The sequence below is a fragment of the Schistocerca gregaria genome, chromosome 1 (assembly GCF_023897955.1).
Source record: "Schistocerca gregaria isolate iqSchGreg1 chromosome 1, iqSchGreg1.2, whole genome shotgun sequence".
NCBI lineage: Eukaryota > Metazoa > Arthropoda > Insecta > Orthoptera > Acrididae > Schistocerca > Schistocerca gregaria.
In genome coordinates, this window is record NC_064920.1 from 657232389 (window position 1) to 657259131 (window position 26743).

A 26743-nucleotide genomic window follows, 5' to 3' on the forward strand; every position below is an offset into this window, starting at 1 on the left:
CATGGACCATATTTGAGACCGCTGAACAATGGCCGCGGAGATGTGTATGGACGAATAGAAGTGCAATTGTTGAGCAACTGACCGCCCAGATGAACAAAGAGACTACCAAAAGTGTCCCCTCAATGACCGTTCAGCGGACGTTGCTGAGTAGTCTATGGGCCTCCGCAGCAGACACCTGATTCGTGCACCCACGCTGATTGCTGTTTATCATTTATGAAGACTGGAATTTGCACGCCTGTACAGAAGCTGGACGCCCGCTGAATGGCGAGAGGTGGCCTTTACAAATGTATGCATCATCGATTAGATGGCCGTTAACGTGTACGGTTCTGCAACTATATTCACAAGTATTATAGGAGGGAGCGCTATCGTCTGGGGTACGTTTTCTCGGCACTGTCTGGGTGATTTGTGCGCAGCTCATGGTCGTGCGGTACCGTTCTCACGCCCGGGTTCCCGGGTTCGATTCCCGGCGGGGTCAGGGATTTTCTGTGCCTCGTGATGGCTGGGTGTTGCGTGATGTCCTTAGGTTAGTTAGGTTTAAGTAGTTCTAAGTTCTAGGGGACTGATGACCATAGATGTTAAGTCCCATAGTGCTCAGAGCCATTTTTTTGTCTGGGTGATTTCATCATTCTAGAAGGCCCAATGGATCACAAGTATTCACCGCTACATGCAGTTTATTTTTCCCTCAGCACGATAGCACCTACGGCCAGGACAATGCAACGTCACACAGCTCGCAGTGTACGTGCGTGGTTCTAAGAGCAGGAGGATGAGTTCACCGTACTCCCCTGGCCGCAAACTCCGCCTGCCGATGTGGCTGAGCAGTTCTAGGCGCTTCAGTCTGGAACAGCGCGATCACTACGGTCGCAGGTTCGAATCCTGCCTCGGGCATGGATGTGTGCTATGTCCTTAGATTAGTTAGGTTTAAGTAGTTCTAAGTTCCAGGGGACTGATGACTTCAGATGTCCCATAGTCCTCAGAGCCATTTGAACCATTTTGAACCCAAACTCTCCGGATTTAAAACAATCAAGAATCTGTGGGATCACTTCTATCGGGCTGGTCGCGCCATGGATCCTCAACGTAGAAACCTAGCGCGACTGTCCACGGTGCTGGAGTCAACAAGACTCTACATCCCTGTCCGTGCCTTCCAGAACCTCACTGACTTTCTTCCTACACCTTCTTACAAAAGGTGGTATAATGTCGTGTGGCTAGGGCCTCCCGTCAGGTAGACCGTTCGCCCGGTGAAAGTCTTTCGAGTTGACGGTACTTGGGCGACTTGGGTGTCGATGGGGATGAAATGATGATGACAACACAGCACCCAGTCTCTGAGCGGAGAGGATCTCCAACCTAGCTGGGAATCGAACCCGAGCCGTTAGGTGTGACATTCCGTCGCGCTGATCACTCAACTACCAGGGACGGACGCAAAAGGTAGTTAATCGAGCTTTTGACATGTGGTCACATTAATGTGACCGATCCGTGTAATTGGAATTACAGGGTTGTGTGTATAAAAAGGAAACAAGTGGTTAAGACTGGACGAGTTAATTTCAGAAATTAAATTTACGGTCACACTTCTGGTGAAGAGACGCCGATCGCATTGCCACCATATCGAAATCCAATCTCTCGGCCTTCATTATCGTGGAGGTTTCCGCTGTCACCCTAGAGAGAACCTCTTACAGTGTTCTTTCACCCTAGCCAGGTGTCACCTGATCCCTCAGGAAGATATGCAGGTGAAGAGCACTTTCATTTGACGACAAATATTGCGCAAGACAGAAAAGGACGGCTCTATCAGACGGCTCTATCAGTGCGTTTCTTGATAACAGGGTCCACTTGTCTTAGCTTTAAACGGGTGGACAAAAGCAAAGTTGAGCAATAGAGCAAGATGCGTGCCGCTGCTGCCTGGACTGCCTTCCGCCTGCTTCTGCTGGTGAGCGTCGCATCGGCCACCACAGTGCAAACATGTGAGTATGTCTGACGTCGGGACACGTGCATCCCTCCTTTGTGTACACAGCTGCGAGCACCAAGTCACCTCAAGTGCAGTGTTGCTAATTTTACTGTTTCTACTGACACGGTGTTAGTAGTTTCCGGCACTTGTATCAAGTAACAGACACTGAAGATAGGGGCCTGCAACTCAAAGATTCACACTGCAATATGTGAAGCAGAATCAGCTTCCTCTAGTCGCACAAGTTATTTGCTTGTTCATTCTGGGCATAATTCAGTATTCTGTGGGATGAACGCATGTATTTTCGACGTCGATCACGCTGTTTAAGAAAATGTACAAGGGACTACACGGCTATCTAGTTCCGTTTACCACGATCAACTGGATCATCTCTGTTGTCGCTATTAAAATGGTGATTGTAAGACAATGACTCGTCTTACGTTAAAGTGCTCCCGCATTTACAGTGTTTATGATATCACAGTCCAATTCTGAGGAGTGTGTAGTTAATCAGTAAATAGGGTTCCAATAGAAACGTAGTTACTCCTAAACAAGCAGTAAGTATTGAATTTAGGTACTGGAAAAGAAATTACTTCTCAGACACGAGGAAGCTTGATTTAGGCTAAAAGCATGATGTAAATTTACTTGGAATTGATTATTATAACTTGAACATCTACGTCTACATCTATATTTATACTCCACAAGCCACCCAACGGTGTGTGGCGGAGGGCACTTTACGTGCCACTGTCATTACCTCCCTTTTCTGTTCCAGTCGCGTATAGTTCGCGGAAAGAACGACTGTCTGAAAGCCTCCGTGGGCGCTCGAATCTCTCTAATTTTACATTCGTGATCTCCTCGGGAGGTATAAGTAGGGGGAAGCAATATATTCGATATCCCATCCAGAAACGCACCCTCTCGAAACCCGGACAGCAAGCTACACCGCGATGCAGAGCACCTCTCTTGCAGAGTCTGCCACTTGAGTTTGTTAAACATCTCCGTAACGCCATCACGCTTACCAAATAACGCTGTCACGAAACGCGCCACTCTTCTTTGAATCTTCTCTGTCAACCTGACCTGGTACGGATCCCACACTGATGAGCAATACTCAAGCATAGGTCGAACGAGTGTTTTGTAAGCCAGCTCCTTTGTTGATGGATTACATTTTCTAAGGACTCTCCCAATGAATCTCAACTGGCACCCGCCTTAGCAACAATTAATTTTGTATGATCATTCCACTTCAAATCGTTCCGTACGCATACTCCCAGATATTTTACAGAAGTAACTGCTACCAGTATTTGTTCCGCTACCACATAGTCATACAATAAAGGATCCTTCTTTCTATGTGTTAGCAATACATAGAAACAATTATACTCACTAGTGAGATTAATAATCTGAGAGATTTTTGCTTGGCTGTATGATCACATCCTGCTGCGAGTTGTTTGTACTTGCGGATAGTGCAACATGTGGCTTCAGGGAGAATCTTAGCAGCAAAGTGTAGAGCAAAGCATATTGATGAGATGAACCTTCTGCTGTGATTGTGGTCTTCTTATTGGAAGTGCCGTGACGAAGCCACCGATATGAGGCGAGTGGATACAAAAAGAGCAGATGTTGCAATTATCTGCTTCTGACTACACTTAAAGAGTATCACAGTACTCATTACGGAAGGACCTTGGACCACTGCGCAATCTGCAGAATAGGAGGCCGAAGCAGTTTCCTACAGTGGCGGGAAATGTCTGTTCTTGTACCAGTAGTAGTAGCTGTAGTGGATAGTAGTCATAGAAGTATTCGGAGATAGAGAAGTAGTCGAGTGTTGACAAAGAAATAATCGGTACTAGTCACTGTAACTACCAGCAGTCGAAGTAGCTCCGAGAAGTAGTCAGTGGTAGTAGTCAGAGATGCAGTCATTAGTAAGTGGAGATGTAGTTATCAGCGGTCAGAGAAGCAGGCAGTATCATGCACTGAGGTAGTCACCTGTAGCTGAATAATAGTGAGATGTAGTCAAACGAGTACTAAGCTGCAATAATAGAAGTGGTCAACAGTAGTCAGATAAGTCGCCATTTGAAACAGAAGCGAATAGTGTAACCAAGACGCCTTTGTAGAGGTCTGTGACCATGGTTGCATTTTCACACAAAACTCTCGGGCTAGGTCGTACTGTTTCATCTAATTACGCATTTCGGCAGCCTGTCATAATCACATCGAAAATTTTAAGAGATCAGTACAACGTATTAAGTCAAATTGTACTTAGTCGTACGGGGTATATGTACTTATACTGGGTGTATTTGACGTAATACGTTATATTGATTGATTAACTTATTGGTGTGATGATATCAAGCGGTCGAAGCAGGTAATTAGAAGAAAGAAAGTGCGATACAGACTGAAAATTCTGCGTATAAGTGTCATAGAAGTAGCTGGTGTTAGTCTGAGATGGAGTCGTCAACAGTCAGAGAATTAGTTGGCTGTAGTCGGAGGGGTGATCAGCGATAATAAGGGTAGTATCAGTAGTCAAAGCGGTAGTCGGCCGTCTTCTGAGCTTTCTTCTTTCAGTTCACACCTCCAAGTTTCCTGAAGGAACATCAGAACACTTTAGCATACTACTGGGTGGAGTTTTAATTTTCATTCTGACAGAAGTTGTCCTGCATTTGTTTCTTACTTCTTCCTACGTCTCTCCAGTCATTGCTGTTCGGCCTGCTGTGTGGTGCGAACTTTGCCAGCCGAACTTTCAATTCCACGAAATGTTTAAAAGACGTGGTGCCACTTTTGGTGCTTTCGGCAGTTCTCTCTCCACAGCGCTTCTCACAATGAGACATAGGCAACTCTTCATTTGTTAGTTTACGTCTATATATATATTTTTAGTGGCGTTATTTAAATAGTTATTTTTCGCTTGTTTCCGATAGTCTCCGATAAAATTCTACGTTCGAAAAGTATATCTTCAGGAACATTACGTAAATGTTTGATACTAGCAAATTTTCTTATATTAAAGAAACCTTCATCATTTGTGTCACTCAGTGTTATTGCATTAATTATTTCTACGATTCCATCCGTCTGAGCACCAGACTCCTCCCATCAGGAGAAATAGAAGAGAAGAGCAGTTAAATACTGATGTGTGCAGAGGTTTGGTCCTAGAGAGACACACACACAAACCGGGACAGGAGTCAAATTGGAAATTTGTAGTAAGTTCTATGGGACCAAACTGCTGAAATCATCGATCCCTAATCTTACACACTACTTGATCTAACTTCAACTAACTCACGATAAGGACAACACCCACACCCATGTCCAAGGGAGGACTCGAACCTCCGACGGGGGGAGCCGCGCGAACCGTGGCAAGGCAGAAAAGACCGCACAGCTAACCCGCGCGGCCGGTACAGAAGTCACCCTTCATTCGTTCGGAGTCTTCAGATAGTGGCAAATTCACAAACGTCTGTACCATCTCCCGTTCAATACAGCCATTTAACTTGTAATTAATGATAAGACAGCATATTAACTGTTGCCATTAGGTGTACACGGCCCGTCTTCGGAAGAAAACATTGCATCCAATGTAATATTGTTTAGTGTGCAAAGACACTCATAATGACGAATACTTCGACTGTAGATTCACTCTTAATGAGTATAAACTACGTGTTAGAAAAGCGGACAAGAGAAGAATTAGGAAGAAACCCATTCGCCGCAAGAGGGATTTGCAGATGGATCATACGTCTCGACTAAAACACTTAGGCAGGGCTCACCTTGTGTCATTAGCGTAGTAATACAAGTGTTTATTACCTGTGTCTGAACCTATATTAGCTATCAGCGATTGAGCAGGTGATCAAATGTAGAGGGAGGGCAAGAAAAAATTATTTGCTTGAAGCTGTCACACTTTTATTTTGCCTACTGGCTACCAATTTTTGAACCAAATACCTACATTCCCTTGGCGTGCAGTCGCCAAACTCACTTCCCAAATAGGAGTGTCACATACTGTGTGAAGAAAAAGTGCTCCACTTGACGGTCGGCAAGAGGTTTTTATGCAAATTTAAGACAAAAGTGTACCCAGCGGAACCTAGTCCCGCCGATAGGTTTAATAGAAATATGATTTAAAAAACGAGGCTCTGGCAACGCTGTATCTGCGTGCAGCGTGGTGAAGAACACCCATCAAGAGCTCTGCACTCTGCTGCAGCTGTCCAGTTAGCTCTGTGAGGCGAAAATGCCGTGGAGAACGCCGATGTTCGAATCGCGTTCGCGCCAACCGTTCTATATTCAGTTAAAGCATAAAAGCCATATCCAATTTACACCTTCGTAATACGCTATCTTGTATATTTCTTTGTGTCTGTCATCTTTATTTAAACGTTAAGACATAACACGAATTTCTTACAGACGTAAACGACCACTTTGTTTCGTCCATGAAACAAATAATGCCAACAGAAAATAATTTTGGATACAGCAGCATCGTCTCCATCCAATGAGGTACAAGAAACACAATACGTAGGCTGCACTAGATTGCACATCATACTACGCACCATAATTCTATCCTGTAAGTTTGACATCCACGCTTGTCTTCAGAGAGCCGGTACTTAGGAGTTCGAGCAGCGTTCACTTTAGGGAAGATATTCTGCATCACCTTACATACGGCAAACACTTCGCTACTCGCTGGATTATACCTTGCTGGACCCTACGCGGCGCAACTGCATACCACGAGCTGTTAGGTCGTGTACATCTATGGATGGAGTACTATAAAAATTTTCCTTTAAGTCTCTGCACAAATAAAAATCTAGTGGATTAAGATCCGGAGAACATGGAGAACAGAACAATGGACCTCAAAGGCCAATCCATTTCTCTGGAAACGCTTCATTTATATAGTTTCGTACATTCATTCTAAAGCACCATCGTGATGAAACCATAGCTTCGAACACCAAGTTGAACGTTTTCTGATGCGTCAGGCAACATATTTCAGAGAAACGTATGATAATGATGCGCTTTCAACCTGTCTGGCAGTAGGTCAGGACCAAAAAGCACTCCACCCACGATTCTCGCCCACAGGTTTATGCCAAAGCGTGCCAGAAAGACACGCTCATGGGTGAGTGGTGGGTTGTGTTCCCAACGACCCAAAATGGCTGTTGCGGAGGTTGAAAATACCTTCACGAGTAAAGCTAGATTCGTGTCCATATCACGTTATTTATAACAAGTACGTTATCTTCCACATGGCACAAAAACCATTCACAAAACTATACTCATCGAAGGCGGTCTTCGTCTACAACACTTCAACAATAAGTCTTTGAGACACCCGGAACGGCTTGGCAATATATCATGGATACTTCGCCGAGGTGATTGGTGTACGATTTAAAAATCGCGTTTGTGGAGTACGACAAGTCCTTGGACGACCTCTGTCCATTACTTAGGGATGAAGATTACCGATTTCCTGAACACGACGAAAAAAATTCTTCTCGGAATTGCGACCTTGAGAATACCGTGCAGCATACGCACGAGATGAAGCACCAGCAGCTTGCAGTCGTCAAATTGGTTTCCCCAGTAGGGTGAAGAGAAAATACCGCACCTGGAGGTCAGCATGCGATTCCTCATCCAGATTCACGACAAAAGTTAATCTAGCAAATTCAGTCGGGTGCGTTTTGAAAACATGAAAACGGATGCAGAGAGCCCAAGAGCATATTGATGTATTCATTGTTTGTGTACTCCATCAGGAAGCCGCCCTATAAGTAGTTGACAGGACTAGTTATGGTTGTGCAATGCTCGGTTAGTAGACACACGCATGCAATTTAATGGATCACACAGTCATGTGACAGGCTGTTGATATGTGACAAAATGATGTTCCGCTTATAAGCGACGAGAACTAGGGAGCGGACCTCCGAAAAAAAAAAGGCAGATGTGCCTTTGGTGTTCCAGGCGTCTACTCATCGAACTACCACATTTGCTGCGGTAGCATGGGATGATACACGTTCCTCTGCACATTTCGATGAGCTACAAGATGTGAGTCTTGCCAGCTCCTCGTTTACAAACATGTTTTCAAAACGCACCCGACTGAATTTGCTATATTAACTTTTGACGTGAATCTGGATGAGGAATCGCATGCCGACCTCCAAGTGCCGGATTTTCTCTTCATCCTACTGGGGAAACAATTTTCTCTCATTGTGTTGGTTACTAATCGAATCGACAATATGTCGGTAATATGTTAGATTGTAAGACTCTATGCCTGATATAGAGCCCGCTTCCCTCAAATGTGAGAAAGGAGCGCGAAGTTAAGGATTTACATCTCAGAGGCGACTCACCATCAACACTGACACATATAACCACAGCTTTATATGTTACAGAGAAGCCAAATACAAATTTTCATAGAATTAGCTTTGAAAATGATTTCATAATGAAATAATTCCATGCAACGTTTCATTCCCTATTTCACTCCATCAGGAAGTTGAATTTCCAAAAAATGAAGACACTGAACCAGATACTATTTTATGCCTAACCAAGAAATCAAACACCAGTTTTCATACATGTAGCTTTAAAACGCTTTGTAGTTCGTTAATAGTAATTTGTTCTCAAAATAATTTCACCTTCCATTTTACGGCCTTATTGATTGAATTTGAATTTCCGAACTGCTGAAACACGTATCTTTTTTCATTTCTGACTGAGAAACCAAATACCGACTTCCGTAGTTATAGCTTCAAAACTGCGTCAATAACGACTCTGCAAATTTCAAGTTTCTATCCTTAAGTGGTTTGGGCTGGGCAATTATGCTACGTTACGATAGCTTGCTGTCTTTTCCTGCAGGCTCAGTATTAACATCTTGCTGCCAGAGCTCAAAGGATGCGATGAGAGATTGCTTCTGAATTTTGGTTGTAGCTCGATTCTCGGGTGATGCTGATTGCGCCATTCAGCCTATTTACAAGGAATTTGTCATGGGTTCTGACACACATCCTTTCGGCAGGCGGCCTCTGGGCGAGACACGAAGAATCTGCCACATCCGGACCGCGGCTGAGCCGCTTACAGCGGAAACAGAAGTGGACCTTTGGTCCCAGTTTCGGCGGAGTGCGGTCCGCACGCTAGTGCAGCCGAGAAAGTGCGGAGGGCGAGGAGGGCCGCCCCCGCTAGCCAGAGCAAAAGTGGAGTGAGAGACAGCTGAGCCGGAGGGCAAATAAACGTTTGCTGGAATGCAACGAGGCACCACTCGCTAGGCGAAAGAACATAGCCTCGAGAAACAGGCACGGAGTCTTCCTGGGGAACTCAGACACTTAAAATTTTCCGTTTTGTCTGCAGTAATGTTACGAGCAGGGCGAACGACCGCCGCAGTGTGGAAATCGGGCCAGACAATCGTTGCTTTGGGCAGAAGTTGCTGATTGAGTGATCCAGTCACCATTTTGGTTGGGGGCAAAAGTTCGTTATAATTCGCTATAATTGGAAGAACGTTTCGGGGCTCCCTTACAATTTGTCGCGATGGAGGGACGCGAGCGCTGCTACAAGCTTAGATGGCAAGCCAGAAAGGGGAGTATTAACAGTGTGATTCCGGGACGACAAGTGACGTGGCCATTTGCCTTATGAGTCTGAAATATTTACTTTCGGAACGGCCTGTTCCACGACGGTGCGCGGCGTCTGCAGGCACCGCCGCTGTACGGCAGTCCTGCGCATGCGATACTCGGGGTTTCAGAGGCGCGCAGCCGGCCGCCACACAGTCCGACGGTGTATGACTGCGCTACAGTGCCAGAGATTGGCGCTCAGCTCTGGAATAGTTTGGAGCGGGATCTTTATGTCAGAACGTTTATATTCACAGTAATTTCTAGTATCTATGCAGTGTGCGTGTTCAGAAGCACAACACGAGCATTCTTAGTCTATTTCCCTTTTGTGAGGCTAACGGGTCAAATGATCACTCATGTTATTAATTAATGGTGGAGATAGTCGCGAAGTTATTTATGTTAAAAATAGATGTCGTTTTCCATAACATCCCAGTTGTTAGTTTTGCCGTTTGTTTTTGTTTTGTGCTCAGTTGGACGTCGTACCATTTGTTTAATGACCGCCATTTGGATATTAATTGACCACCGACTTCCACTGTGGCGACTCTATATTATTCTACATTATTTCATTCTTGTTTCACTGTCGAGTCATTAATTTTACTTCTTGTCTTATTCAATAAACTATGTCTAGCCAGATCTATGAATTCCATTTGGTAGTTGGAAGGGAAACCTTTTTAAGTTAATTGCAACGGGCTTTTTTCTCCATAAGCTAGCGATTACTGTTCGGTTAAATCTAGTAGGATACCAGACGTTTCCTTCAGGTACACAATTGTTCGCTAAGATGATTGCATAGTTTCATGGGGGCTTCCTGCAGCACTTGATCTGCCGTGCCATGGAAAGAAGTTAACTTGTCAACCCAGGAAACACTCGCGGAGCCGACGGTTAGTTTGCAAAACACCGGCTTCATGCAAAACTACACCTAAAATTGTGCAATATCCTTAAATTTTACATTCCCTCCCCCCCCCTCTCTCTCTCTCTCTGTCTCTCTCTCTCTCTCACACACACACACAGACACACACTCTCTCTCTCTCACACACACACACACATACACACACACACACACACACACAAACACACAAACGCACTTAGTTTCATCAATTAGCTTAGTGCGAGCTGCTTCGTCTGAGTAGACTGCTCTGACCTGCACAGATTTTTTTGTGTTTCTTTAATATAATTTTTATGTTGTTCAGTAACTGGAAAACCTTCTAAGCTTTATACGCTAATTAAGACTATAGACACATGTTCTTTTCCAACTGTACTTCCAAACAAAATAGTGATTCTGTTAACTGGAACATGCCTTTTGCATTCTTGTGGTGATAATTCTATAGAAGCTTTCATCAACTAACACATAATTCTGTATACCTAACCGAGAGATGAAATAACATATTCACAGATTTAGCTTTAAAATTTTTTAATATAACGAAATATCTTCTTTAAAATTTTCATCCCCTACTTTACGCCATAGGGGTCCACTTTCCGAAAACAGTGAGCCACGTTTTTTTTTTATTTCTAACAGAGAAGCCAACTATAAATTTTCGTAGATTTAGCATTGAAAATGATTTCATAATGAAATAAGGCCATACAACTTATAATCCTATTTTTCACTCAATTAGGGCGAAGAATTTTCTATAACAATGAACCACATATTTTTTTATTCCTAACCGAAAAGTCAAATATCAGTTTTCAAAGCTCTTTAATAACGATTTATTACGAAACAACCTCCACCAATTACTTTACTGCCCGAAAGTGTTGAGGCACGTACTTATTTTGTTTTTAACTGAGAAACCAAATACCAATTTGCGTAGTTCTAGCTTCAGAACTGCCTCAGTTGAGACTGCAAATTTGGGCTGGGCGATAATGAGTCAGTTTGTCAATCAGTCGTGGCATTGCATTTTATGCAGAGAGGTGTTTGTTTTATACTTCATACAGGGGAAAACGATGTTTACTAAGTTTCAGCTACTTAGTTTCAACTACAAGGGTCTGTTCCTGAGTGCATTGTGTGCTCCAACCTCTCTCCATATGAGGCTACATCCAGCATTGTCCAATACGATCGGTTTGGAGTCCTGGTACTATGTTGTCGGGAGACATAAGGTTGCACGGCCATAGTGACGTACACAGTATGCTTCGACACAGTACACTTACCCATCAGCGTTACTGTGACACTGCACTCCTACCCCATTCGCGTCTTTTCCGGGGCCTTTCACCTTTGATTTCATTGTTATGGATGCGCTACCGCATCGGACAGTACAGATGGAGGGGCTCTTGGAACGAGAGGATATTCAGCGAATGGACTGATCTGTCCGTTCCAAAGTCTTAAATCCCACTGAGCACGAGTGGAATGCATTCTGGACACGTTTTGCAGAAGATCCTCATGAACCAGCGACCATCTATAGATTATCAACTGCGCTGGTGGAGGAATGGAACGGCCTACCGCAAGGATTCCTCGGTCAGTATGGGAGTACACTGCAAAACATGCTTTGACATCTGCGGTGAACTAACATCCTATTATCACATTCGAGACGGTGCTCCAGTTTCATTCGTATACTGGCACAGCCAATGCCCGAGTGTGACTCGAAACAGTCCATTACGACAAAACGAATAATTCAAAAGAACATCACCTGATGGCCACTTGAAAACACAAACTAAAACATTCATTAGTTGATCTCGTTTTTTTCTCTGGTACTGAGGGATGTTTAGCATTTTGGAGGACGCTATACTAACACTTTCCATTCCTACTGCAGGTGAGACGGGAACGCCGCCAGTGTCGGTAGACATTCTGGACTGTGATGTGCCGCCCTGCGTCTTCTACAGGGGAGAGAGCATGTCGGGGAACATCACCTTCGTCACAGGTACAGTACATAAAAGGCGCAGCAGCCCTTATGCCAACTAAGAACTTATACAAGTCCAACGAGTTCCAAAACAACAATTCTACTTTCAAAGACTAATTAAACTTTAGAAAGTTACATCTGCTTCGCTACATAACATATCGTTCCTGAGTCAATACCGCAGCACAATATATATTTATATTTGTAACTTACTATATGCGATGATGTGAGCAATCGAATTTTGCGTACTGTTCGTACGAAGACTCATATCTGAAGGATGAATGCTGATTGCTAAAAATTTTCGCTCCGCTAAAGACAAACGCTTGGCGAAGGACACGTATCAGCGATATAATATTTGCACTAGTAGCTTTCAATAGTCAGCGAGTAGTCTGATGAGGTTCAAATGGCTCTGAGCACTATGGGACTTAACATCTGAGGTCATCAGCCCCTAAGTAACCTAAGGACATCACACTCATCCATGCCCGAAGCGGGATTCGAACCTGCGACCGCAGCGGTTGCGTGGTTCCAGACTGTAGCGCCTAGAACCGCTCGGCCACTCTGGCCGGCTCCTTAGGTTAGTTAGGTTTAAATAGTAGGGGACTGATTGTAAGGGATCCGTGATCCCACGAACATAGATGTTATTATCCGACTCCCAGGTCGATAACAGACAGGAATCGATTGTCGAGCGCTGCAGGAAGCAATGAGACTAGTGTCGATTGAGGAGTAGTACTGGAGTGTCGAGTGAGCAGTGCTGGAGAGACGGGCAAGAATGGTGGTCGAGTGAGTTGTCAACGATAGAATTCAATGGAGTATGACAAATGAGCCCGTCCCCCTGATCGTCATGGGGTGGACCCTCATCGGTACCGATTGGCGAGTGATATGAAACAGAAAGTGACAAGTGCCGAATTACGAGTTTCCCGTCAACCGCGTCGACCAGCAACAACCATGGATTTCAGTGAGGATTATTGTGCATGTTAACCATCATCACTGCGTGTGACGATATACCTAAAATCAAACCATAATTAAACGTGTAAGTCGAAGGTAGCAACTGCCTCATAATTTGTTTGTTATTACCGAAAATACATATTAGTTTGTACATCGCCACCTTTGTGGTCCCTAATAATAGACGAACTTTGAATCATTCCACTATTCAGTCTCAGAACAGCCGCATTCGGTTGAAATACCACCGAAGCCACAGAAGAAAAGCCGATAGCCTTTCATCCATTAAGCACACGGTCATATATAATCATAATAACTAACTGTTTGGTGGCTTCGGTAAATAACAAACACAGCGATCAAAAGATTAGTCAGCCTTCGCCATCTCTTCCAGGAGACAGCAGGCCACGACCGTGTAACATCGCCTCTGATCTTCATGATACGTCACTGCCAAGTAGCAAAGCTCCATGAAACTTTGGCCGGCCACGGTGGTCTAGCGGTTCTAGGCGCTCAGTCAGGAAGCGCGGGACTGCTACGGTCGCAGGTTCGAATCCTGCCTCGGGCATGGATGTGTGTGATGTCCTTAGGTTAGTTAGGTTTAAGAAGTTCTAAGTTCTAGGGGACTGATGACCAAAGATGTTAGGTCCCATAGTGCTCAGAGCCATTTTGAACCATGAAACTTGGACCATGCATACAAAAATGTGCTATGGTATAGTAAGGAAGATAACTGAAACAAATACGCAATGAGTCGAACTGAAATGACAGTTGTATTTAAAAGCAGTAATTACACTGAACTCTCTGCAGTTTACGATGGTTCCCTGGACATTACGAGTAGAAAAGGTGAGAGATTGTTCTTAATGAGGTGTGTGATCAGCATGGATGGTAATGCCTGTTCTGCAACGTGCTCCCATACTGGTCGCAAGGTTGGCAAGGAGTTCCTGTAGTAGGGCGGTCCGTTCCTCCACCAGCGTGGTTGACAATGAGTTGGTGCTCGTTGGTGCATGTAGACGTGCTGCGGCGCGTTTCCACAACGCACGTGGTAGATAGTATTTAAACTGAGGGAACGGGCAGGCAAGTCAGTTTTCCAAATATCCTCTCGTACCAAGAGCTCTTCTGCCTGCGCTGTTTGATGCGGTCCCGCGTTCAAAGTCAGGGCCTAATGCACCCCTGAAGAGGCACAGATGCAGAACGAACACTATGTGACAGTAAAATTGACCAGTGAATCAGTATGCTCAGATATGCACCTTACATGAGACCTTCACACATTGCAACGAGAGGGTTAAGATGACACTTAACGTAATTCGCAGTTATGATAACATTTGTCTATCAGTATGTAATGCAAAAATGGATGACAGCCAATCGACGGTAATTAAAACACTGTTCCTATACAATGCATGTCTTTGAGCAGATGATGGAACAGGGAACGTGAGTTGCATTTTAGTTTTGAAAAGCCAGCCCCACAACGGCATAGCGAAGACACGCTGCAGGAGTTACGACAGAAACCACTTAAAGGGGTGACAGGAGGAATATCAGCGACCCTAGGCCCAGTGATTCAGGCTGGAGGACGTGTGTAGCTGCACCTCTGCAAAAGGGAAAGAAAAAAAAGCTTTAGAAAGCTGCATTTCTGAATTCCAATGGGATACAAACAAAAGCCAGTGAAGCATTTCGGTCAGCGGGTGTGACACATGGAAAGGCCAATGTACGTTAGGCATCTAGAATGGGAACAAAGCGTCTCATTGGCGGCATCGCACTAGGAAGGAGAAAAATACTGAACTTTCGACGCAGTTTGATAGAAGGGACATTGCGATTGGTAAAGAGAGTTTTTACAAAATAAGAGGAATGCTCCTATTGGTCGAAAAAATCCGTGATGTGAAAAAGGAACACAAGTAGAGGGTGGCAATTCTGCCATGAGTAGGACAAGAGAGAAATTTTCGTGGGACTCTTCTCTAAACTGGCGTCAAGTGCAGAACAGAGAGCTTAAAGCTACGTACGACGCAGAGAAGAAATTGGTGTGGACACTGCGTTGACAGCGGCTGCACGTCAGCTAGAAATTAGCCGTAGCAACGTTTAGCTTCAACTGTGGAGAAACGAACAAGCCAAATTAGTTAATTGTTCTTGCGAGAACTGAGAGGCACTACAATATGCACGCTGCTCCAACCATGCGACACATGCTTTCTCGCATATCGAGAAACATGGGGAAAGTTTCTGCTGGAAAGTTCAGCGAAGGCCAGATTAGTTTTATAGGAATTTAAGTGGGAGAGAATGGCATTGCAGTCAGCAGTACGTCACAGCTTAAGGTATACACCGCATGCAGAGGGGTAAACTTTGTTGGTTCACCAGCTTGCGTCCACTGTAAACTCGAGTGGCCTTGGGTAATCTTGCACTCAAATTTGTCACATAACTAACCATCGACCATAGACTTGATTGTCATCCTAACTTTGAACCGGAAATGGACGATTTTCGTAGTGCTGACCAACATCATAACATATGTGTAGGAGCAGTTTTGTAAAGAAACTTCCAATTAAAATTCAATATTATTGTCCTTAGGGTTAATGTAAAGAAACTTCCAATTAAACTTCCATCATATTGTGCTTAGGATTAACGTTCTTTCAGAGAGTTAATATTTTACATTGTTTTGTATAAAATTATTTCACTTTTGATGTTGGCAAGATGCATTATCCATTGCTGTTTTTATGATGTCGAGTTGAAAACTGTGTAAAAGCTGTAATATTGTGAGAAAAATTGCGATATTAAACTTGTCATTTCACCTTACACAGTTGTTCTGAATTCTAGAATAAGCAAAACCAAACCACATCTTAGAAGTACTGTCATCCGATATTAAACTCACACGTACCACTACACGAAATGATCATTTTCGAGAATGTTGGACGTAGCCTCATGCGGCAAGAGCTAGCAACACGTAATGCGCCCTTATACATTATCGATCATGATCGTTTTGATGGTTGAAGTGTTCTGGTGTGGAGAGGCATAATATTTGAGGGACGTCAACATCTTTGAACACAGGACACTCAGTGGTCAGACTTACTGTGACACTGTACTCCTTTCCCATGTGCATCTTTTCAACAGTTATTCGGCCGAAATGAGAATGCGCTACTGCATGGAAAAACGAAGGTACAGGAGCTCTCTGAGCGAGAGAATATTTGGTAAATGGACTTGCCTGCCCATTCCCCCGGTTAAAATGCCAGCGAGCACTTGTGAGATGCATTGGGTGGACAAATTGCAGAACGTCGTAATGTATGGAGGACTATCCAGCAGTTGCCAATCACGCTGGTGGAGGAATGAAACGCCGCACCACAATAACTTCATATCAACACTGTGGCCTGCATGGGAGGATGTTACAGAGCATGATTACCATCCGTGATGATCACCCAAGCATATTAAATCGCGGTGACTTACATGTAATTGTTGTGTTTGAATGGAAGTGTCACTTCTGTTCGTCTTATTGCGTATTTCTTTGAGTTTCCTTCGGTACTAAACTGTAGTGTTTCTTTGTATGTATGATCCAAGTTTCATCGAGCAATATTACTCGGTAGTGACACATCATGTGGAAGTTACTAACGTACTTAGGTTTTGCACAACAGTGGATATAACATTTGCAAACTTCCTCATCTTGTCCATGAGGCAAACAGAGCGTCAAATCTTTCATGTGTATTGCTAATAAATATGCTGGCAAGTTGGGATTGTATTGTGACCGGATTACTGACACTAAGAGAGTGTGTACACTATACCATAAAGAAGGGCGTGGGATTGTAGATAAAGATATCAGGTATCGGAGCAGAACAGTGACGTTCAGGCGAAGCCTCCTCTCACCCTGATCACAGCTAACGTAGTGGTGGCAGGAAGGGTCTAGCGGCGCGTGGCTGTTGCAGAGCGGGCGACCACCTCGCTGCGGCCGGACGTGCTGGCGAACGTCGGCGGCGTGGAGGTGAACTATCAGCTGCCGCAGCAGGACGCCTGCCAGTCGCTGGTGAGCGGCAGCTGCCCCTTGGAGGCCGGACAGACCGCCGTCTACTCGCTCGTCATCAACATCCTCGAGATGTACCCCAAGGTGCGTACTGTTTCCACACCAACATGGTTGTGTTACACTAGTTCCAGCGCTCGTAGCTGGCTCAAAGAGACGACGGCTGACCCGTCTTGGATTTCTGGTCATTACTATATTTCTTTTCTCTGGAGCCATTCCTGTCACTATATCGTCTTTTTAACATAACTACTTCGCATAGGGTTTCTGTTTGTTGTATATGATCGTGTATGAATCTTTGAGACGGAGACAAGGAATCAGTTAAGGATATACCACGGTTGGTGTGGCACTTGCCCAACAACCGCGTACAGCCTGGTGTGCCTTTCCAATAGTCTTTCACTCATTTTGTCAATTTGTCCACAATCTGCTGCACCTCCCGGTCTCGCAGTTTAATACACTAAGTGTTTAGCCATACAAGTAGGAAGATATCCAGCTCTTGTGCATTGTCGCATTAGATTTTCAATTAAATCCGAGGTGCACAATGTCTCTCCATCCAAACGCGAACACCATTTTACTGCGCAGAAATTCTGCAAAGGCCGGGGGTGATTGGCTTCTACGATGGGTGGTGGAGCTGGCTTGTTGTTTGGTTGACTTGGGGAAGAGACCAAACAGCGAGGCCGTCGGTACCATCGGATTAGAGAAGGGTGGGGAAGGAAGTCGGTCGTGCCCTTACAGAGGACCATTCAGACACTTGCCTTAGGCGATTTAGGGAAAAACTAAATCACGATGGCCGGACACGGGTTTGAACCGGCGTCCTCCCGAATGCCAGTCCAGTGTGCTAACCACTGTACCACCTCTCTCGGTGAACTAGGTTGTCAGAAGTCACGAAGCCAGAAGCTAACCACCGTGGGCATAGTGGAATGGCGAGTGGATGCCTGGCCGTTGCCGACGTTTCGTCATGAAAACAGCATTGTCAGAACAATCATTTATCACTCAGCAATGTACAAAAGTCGTGACCATGCTCAGAGAATCCAGCGCCCTACGTCGTAAACTGCAGATAGTCAACGAGAAGGTGCTGTGGTTAGCGAGCGGCTTTGGTCACTGACCGCCTAAGGCGTCTCTCGACTGGTGAAATGATGGCGGCAGCAACTCGACGAGGACGCTGACTCTAGCAGCAGGCGGCAGCCCACGACGGCAGCCACAGAAACTAGAGGCAGCCCCACGGTGCAGTACACGGCGCTCCGTGAATCACGCCGTGGGTCCTACGCGAGGTGGAGGGTTCAGTGCCTGCCCACACAAACGGAGGCGGACAGCCAGGAGCTTGCCCACACAGGCGATGACAGCTGACCGGCTGTGTGGCCCGAGCTCGAAATGTAGACCATCAGGATATGAGGCCAGCAGCGGCTGAAGTAAGCTTACAGGTGGCTCACCAGTTGGAGGGCTCGAAGTCTGCTGCATTAGACTCAGTGCAAACAGCAGAGACGCAGCTATTAACGACACCGTATGGTGGCGGCAACTTGCCGACTTACGTCGAATGGAAGACCGTTCTCGACCTCCCCTCGAAGCTGGTAGCTGCCGGACTGCATACTTCTGTCTATAAATTAGGAGTATTCATACGTTTTTCAGGTCTCATTTTTTGCCACGCCATCGTTTTCCATCATGTAAGCCACAGCAGAGTCATGGCTCAGGCGAATCTGGTCCCTCTGCTGACCGACACTATGTGGTGAGTGCTCGACGCAGTGGTGACGTGCTTGTTGCATCAGCAGGCCGCTCCTGATGTAACTTCACTTTGCCGGCATCACTCTGGGCTGCTTCCGTGAGACTCTTGCATGAACCGTGATGGCGTCTTTATTTTATTCAGCTGCGCCAAGTAAATTAGTTGTGGCATGACAACTCGAAAACCAATTAATTCGCTGTCGAGCTATCACAACCATCTTTATCTACCGTTGCCCAGATTTTATTGAACTCTCGCTTTAGTTTACTGCTTGCTCAAAATATACACAGCACGTGTACCTGTGGCCTTATATCCTTGGAACCAGCTATGTAAAAAGTAAGATTTAATTCTGTACATCATTCATGTTGAGTTAAAGGGAGGCAGGTGAACATGTACGTCAATACGTACATAACATGGAAAGTGTATTTATTAAAATATTGTGTCCATTTATTTATGAACTGCGATTCCATATGCTTGGATGCAGACTGTGTTGTGTTTGACCACATGTAAAACGCCGTCGTCCATATATGCCTGAAGAAGAAATGAATAACAAACTGGCTGCGTTTTGGAAAAGCTATGTAAATGGATAGATGTTATGTACTTCTAATATATCCCAGATAATAAAGTTTATCTTTGTACATTTCTTTCTCTCTCTGGCAACTATTTCATTTTAAGTAGGTTAAGAAAATTTTTCTTCGATGTCAGAATGAGTAGGTGTGGTAGATCATAAGAAGCTGGTTTGGGAAACGAAGAATACACTCATATAAAAATGGTTATCAACTAAATGACCTCAACACAGCGAAAATTACCAGTCAGCGATTCATAAGTATAGGAACATAATTAAATTAGGAAAAAACAGAAACGCATTCAGATTGAGCGTTCGGTGGGTGGATCATAAACTACAGAAGTGTAAAGGGCAATACAGGTATGAAGAAAACACCGGTAAACACAGTAGTGGACAATTTCGTTCTTTTAAAGGAATTTAAAGAGCATTATATTGATTTTATAATTGAAGATAGACGCCAATTCACAAAAGAGGAAAAAGGTAAGACTAAAGAACCTGCTCGTAACATGACCATTACGATAAATTAGGTGAACATCGCATTAGCTAAAATGAAAAACGACCTATCACCTGGCCCTGGAAATATGCAGGTGAAATGATTGACAACTGGATAACACAATTTAAGGAAGATGATAATACTCTTTATGAACTACTGTTGTCGGTAGATTAAAATACCATCAGAATGTAAAACCATACATGGTTTCGTTACGCAGTGGGGAGACTGGAAAATACATTAATTATTAGAGAGGCATTAGTGTCAACTGCACAATGACCCGCTTATTTGGCAAAATTACACTCCTGGAAATGGAAAAAAGAACACATTGACACCGGTATGTCAGACCCACCATACTTGCTCCGGACACTGCGAGAGGGCTGTACAAGCAATGATCACACGCACGGCACAGCGGACACGCCAGGAACCGCGGTGTTGGCCGTCGAATGGCGCTAGCTGCGCAGCATTTGTGCACCGCCGCCGTCAGTGTCAGCCAGTTTGCCGTGGCATACGGAGCTCCATCGCAGTCTTTAACACTGGTAGCATGCCGCGACAGCGTGGACGTGAACCGTACATGCAGTTGACGGACTTTGAGCGAGGGCGTATAGTGGGCATGCGGGAGGCCGGATGGACGTACCGCCGAATTGCTCAACACTTGGGGCGTGAGGTCTCCACAGTACATCGATGTTGTCGCCAGTGGTCGGCGGAAGGTGCACGTGCCCCTCGACCTGGGACCGGACCGCAGCGACGCACGGATGCACGCCAAGACCGTAGGATCCTACGCAGTGCCGTAGGGGACCGCACCGCCACTTCCCAGCAAATTAGGGACACTGTTGCTCCTGGGGTATCGGCGAGGACCATTCGCAACCGTCTCCATGAAGCTGGGCTACGGTCCCGCACACCGTTACGCCGTCTTCCGCTCACGCCCCAACATCGTGCAACCCGCCTCCAGTGGTGTCGCGACAGGCGTGAATGGAGGGACGAATGGAGACGTGTCGTCTTCAGCGATGAGAGTCGCTTCTGCCTTGGTGCCAATGATGGTCGTATGCGTGTTTGGCGCCGTGCAGGTGAGCGCCACAATCAGGACTGCATACGACCGAGGCACACAGGGCCAACACCCGGCATCATGGTGTGGGGAGCGATCCCCTACACTGGCCGTACACCACTGGTGATCGTCGAGGGGACACTGAATAGTGCACGGTACATCCAAACCGTCATCGAACCCATCGTTCTACCATTCCTAGACCGGCAAGGGAACTTGCTGTTCCAACAGGACAATGCACGTCCGCATGTATCCCGTGCCACCCAACGTGCTCTAGAAGGTGTAAGTCAACTACCGTGGTCAGCAAGATCTCCGGATCTGTCCCCCATTGAGCATGTTTGGGACTGGATGAAGCGTCGTCTCACGCGGTCTGCACGTCCAGCACGAACGCTGGTCCAACTGAGGCGCCAGGTGGAAATGGCATGGCAAGCCGTTCCACAGGACTACATCCAGCATCTCTACGATCGTCTCCATGGGAGAATAGCAGCCTGCATTGCTGCGAAAGGTGGATATACACTGTACTAGTGCCGACATTGTGCATGCTCTGTTGCCTGTGTCTATGTGCCTGTGGTTCTGTCAGTGTGATCATGTGATGTATCTGACCCCAGGAATGTGTCAATAAAGTTTCCCCTTCCTGGGACAATGAATTCACGGTGTTCTTATTTCAATTTCCAGGAGTGTATATACAACAAAATAAGGCAGAATGTTGGTCACCAAGATGGGGAAGATCGGAGTTCGTTTATACAGAACAGGGTCTGCACAGGCAAACTCTTTATTTTAAACAGCTGTTGGAGCAATCCATAGAAGTGCAGTTGAGAGATAGACATTGTCTATGTAGACTTGGCAAAAGTTTATGACATGGTTCCTAGAAAAAATCTGTGGATGTGGACCTATGGATGATATAAGTAATTTTACATATCATTTTTGAGATGTAAAGATATAATAAGGTACATATTAAAAGAGAAGTAATGAAAAAAGCACGTCAAATTTAAAAGTGCTCAAAATCTCCAAGACTGGCCATTCTTTATTGAAGCTAGAAATTTAGCGCTGGTTCAATGCAAGATGCTTTTAATACTTTCCACTAAAAACTGTCTCGAAATCTGGCAGAAAATCTAATGAGATTCTAGTCGTATGTAAAGTACACCAGCAGCAAGACACAATGAATACCTTCACTGCTCGATAGCAATCGTAATGTTACTGATGACAACCCCACTAAACAGAAGTTATCAAATACGGTTTTCTAAAATTTCCTCACAAAGGGACGAAGTATACATTCCACAATTCGAATGAAGAACATCTCCTAAAATGAGAAGATGTAGATGTCCTCGATATAGCGAAACTGCTTAAATCGCTTCATAAAGGCAAGGCCAGTCCAGATTGTATACCAGTTATGTTCGTTTCAGAGTATGCCGGTACAATAGCTCTATACTTAGCAAACATATACAACAGCTTGCTTGTCAAAAGATATAGACCTAAATACCGAAAAGTTGCGCAGGTCTCACCAGTTCTCAAGAACGGAGTTAGGAGTAATCCTCTGAGTTACAGACTCGTGACACTATCGTCGATCTGCAGGAGGATTTTCGAACGTATACTGTGTTCGAACATTATGAATTACCTAGAAGGAAACTCTTTATTGACAAATAGCCAACAGGGATTCAGAAAGTATCGTTCTTGTGAAACATATTTAGCTGCTTATGCACACGAAGTAACGAGTGCTGCCTAGAGGGGATGTCAAATTGATTCCCTATTTTTAGATTTCCAGAAATCTTTTGACACAAGAGATTTCCAATCAGTTGTGTGTCCACGGAGTATTGTCTCAGTTGTGCGACTGGATTCGTGATTTCCTATTAGACAGGTAACCGATGGAGAGCCACCGAGTAAAACAAGTGTAATATCTGGCGTTCCCCAAGGAAGTGGTATAGTCTCTCCGCTGTTCCTCATCTATATAAACGATTTGGGCGATTCAGGAGACAATCTGAGTAGCACTCTTAGATTATTTGCAGTTGATGCTGTCATTGAACGTCTTGTAAGGTCATCAGGTGATTACAGCCAGTTGAAACATGATCACAAGATATCTGTGTGGTGCGAAAAGTGGCAATTGATTCTTAATAATGAAAGGTGTGACGTCATCCATATGAGTGATAAAAGAAATCTTCTAAATTTCGTCATACGATAAATCACACAATTTTGAAGGCTATTAATTCAGCTTAACACCTAGGGATTACAGTGGTGAATAACTTAAACTGTAACGACCAAACACATAATGTTATAGCGTAAGTGATGTTTTGGCACAATACTTAAAAAATGCAACAGTTCTACGAAAGAGGCTGCCTAAAATACGTTTGTCCGTCCTATTCTGGAATACTGTTGCGCTGTGTGGGATCTGCATGAGACGGAGGACATCGAAAAAGTTCAAAGAAGGGCAGCTCGAACTGTATTATTGCTAAATAGGCAAAAGAGTGCCACTCTGCAATGTATACTCTACTGGATCACTTAAGCACAGAGATGTAGTCATCAGCTACTAAAGCACGTAGGTAGCGCTCCTCTTGAAATACAGAAGTGTCTTACTCCATCTCTATCTCCCTCTGGGCTGAGGAAAGATGGCAATTGCTCCACCGGTTTGTTTGTGTCCAACAGCGCCAACACTCAACACTTTTTTCTCTCTCTCTTTTTTTTTTTTAGTCATCAGTCTACTGACTGGTTTGATGCGGCCCGCCACGAATTCCTTTCCTGTGCTAACCTCTTCATCTCAGAGTAGCACTTACAACCTACGTCCTCAATTATTTGATGGATGTATTCCAATCTCTGTCTTCCTCTACAGTTTTTGCCCTCTACAGCTCCCTCTAGTACCATGGAAGTCATTCCCTCATGTCTTAGCAGATGTCCTATCATCCTGTCCCTTCTCCTTATCAGTATTTTCCACATATTCCTTTCCTCTCCGATTCTGCGTAGAACCTCCTCATTCCTTACCTTATCAGTCCATCTAATTTTCAACATTCGTCTATAGCACCACATCTCAAATGTTTCGATTCTCTTCTGTTCCGGTTTTCCCACAGTCCATGTTTCACTACCATACAATGCTGTACTCCAGACGTAGATCCTCAGAAATTTCTTCCTCAAATTAAGGCCGATATTTGATATTAGTAGACTTCTCTTGGCCAGAAATTCCTTTTTTGCCATAGCGAGTCTGCTTTTGATGTCCTCCTTGCTCCGTCCGTCATTGGTTATTTTACTGCCTAGGTAGCAGAATTCCTTAACTCAACACTTATTGTTAGTAATACTCCGTAGACAGCTCCTAGATGTACCATCACGAAGAAGGCTTCTAGTCATGACCGCACACGAACTGACCTTGTCGACGCCTTAACCCCGCAGCTGCAACTGCGGTCAGAGCGACAGCTTTGGCCTGCTACTCAAACTTGAGACGAGTTTGGCCACCAGCCTAATACTGGTCCGCGGACTCGCGACTTGTCGTCAGCCGCAAGTGTCGTGGCCCGTGTTGTTGCTTCCGCATCACTTGCTCAGCTGTCCACACGTCCAAGCGTAGCCCACCTCAGCGAACGCGGCCGCCGCCGCAGCTCAGTCACGTCCCTGCCAGTGACGCCACAGGTTTCCAGTCACCGCGACAGCGGAGATGACTCACTGTCTTCCGTATCGAGCCACTCCCACCTCCGAGTGCCACTAGCTGTGCCACAAGCGCCCCCCCCCCCCCCCTCTCGACCCATCCTCCTGCCCCACCGACCTCGCCCTTTAGAGAAGCACTAGTGCGATCGCAGCGATGGTATCTTCTAGCAGGTAGCTCGTAAACCCACAATCGTGTTCCCATGGTTGGAGGAGCTTGAGAGTTAACTCGCATCGGGTTGGTCACCAAAGGCAGCTGGTCTGCACTTGATGACGAACGCCTCTGCGCCGACAAACACCGGCCTGTAATGTATGGAAATAGCGTGACGTACGTGTAGATATCTGATGCCAAATACCTCTGGAAGCCTACTACGTATGATACAAGTTTCTTTCTTTACTCAAATGAAAATGGCTAGTTTGTTTGCTTGGTGGTCCGTTTAACACAATTTTGGCAGTTCCAAAGACGTACACACTTTTTCCTGAGCGCCTCAGCTTACTACTCCCCTCTCTTCCCATTCTTGCTATCTAAATCGCAAAATTAAATACTAGTAGTAGCAGTAGTAGTAGTAGTAGTAGTAGTTGTATCTCATAACGCCAGGGTATGTTTGTCAGAGGGACGCAGCGACGTCCTCCTCAAATACTGGTTAGGTTAGATTAGATTAGATTAATACTTGTTCTATAGATCATGAATACGACACTTCGTAATGATGTGGAACGCGTCAGGTTAATGAAAGATGTCTGTACAAGATATTACATTGCACAAAATATTGCATGACACTAATGCTTAAGTTAGTTTTTTTCCCTCCCTTAATTTATGTCTAAAAATTCAGCCAATGAGTAGAAGGAGTTGTCATCTAGAAATTCTTTTAATTTATTTTTAAATGTTGGTTGACTATCTGTCAGGCTTTTGATGCTGTTTGGTAGGTGACCAAAGACTTTTGTGGCAGCATTATTTACCCCCTTCTGTGCCAAAGTCAGATTTAACCCTGCATAGTGAAGATCATCCTTTCTCCTGGTGTTATAGCTATGCACACTGCTATTACTTTTGAACTGGTCTGGTACAGAAACGAACAACAGTATTGATGTTCTGTGCAGGGTATTAGACTTACTTTCTGTCTGTACCACAACGACGTATATGACAGTATGATAGAAATCATGTGGTGAACACTTCCGCTGTCTATTGTGCACCCACCGCACATCAAATGTGCACCCACCACTCACCACACGTCGCCCGCCATCTAATTACAACGAAGACGTCACTGCACGGCTGTAGCTTGCTTGTTGAGGTTAGCCCGGCGTGCACGGCTGTGTTGCAGGTGAACTTGACGGTGCAGCTGTCGCTGGTGGACGAGTCGGAGGCGGTGGTGACGTGCTTCCTGGTGGACGGCGAGGTGACCGACCGCAACCCGCCGCAGTCTCGCCTGCGTCAGCACCAGCGCCGCATCCGTCCCATGCCTAGCCTCTTGCCCCGAATTCCTTACCGCCGCCTCCACTGAACTCTGTTATTCCAACTGCTTCTGATCTAATAAACAGTTGCACTGATCATCTTCTTTCGTGTTTCCAGTGTTCCCTGTCGTGCTGTCGAGGCAGTCGCCGCGGTTGTTAGTCCTACGCTCCCGTGCCTTTGTTTGACGTAGGCCCCCACAGATTTATTTTCCCATAATTATTTAGTGGCACCTGACAATGAAGTTTCTAGGCTTCGATAACGGTCGTCCAATAACTAACAGTCATTCGCAACTCAAGTGATTTTTTATTCTGTCAATACGATTGTCAGACGCGGATGCTTTCGCCTTATCAAATATTTTGTGTTACGACATAGGCTGGCAACAATGCTACCATTTGTTAAAAGTTCTCTTCAGGGTGCGGGAAGGTGGAGAAGCAACCTCTGCCCACTGAAGACAAACACAGCGATATCGCAAGTATCAGGTAAAAGTCACATCTGCGGCAATTGTCCCATAATCTACAACAATTGTGTTGAAAAATCATGAGGTACTCCATCGCTTGCATTTTTGCTTACTGCTGTGCAGATTAAACCATGCTGTGAATAAACCTTAATCTGAGTTGTGCTGTAGACTGTTACTACCCAAGGGGGCGAAATTACGTAACCCTTAATAATGAGACAGAGCGCGTATTTTTAAAATTAAAAAAAAAAGA

General features: G+C 45.1%; 1 protein-coding gene across 1 annotated transcript; it reads left to right on the forward strand.

Moving 5' to 3' along the window:
- Window positions 1-1841: 1841 nt before the first annotated feature.
- On the forward strand, window positions 1842-26132 carry LOC126361636 (NPC intracellular cholesterol transporter 2-like). The gene is made up of 4 exons (XM_050007805.1): window positions 1842-1952; window positions 12162-12269; window positions 17072-17250; window positions 25906-26132. The coding sequence occupies exons 1-4, from the start codon at window positions 1874-1876 to the stop codon at window positions 26083-26085; spliced, it is 546 nt and encodes a 181-aa protein (XP_049863762.1). The 5' UTR covers window positions 1842-1873; the 3' UTR covers window positions 26086-26132.
- The last annotated feature ends 611 nt before the right edge of the window (window positions 26133-26743 follow it).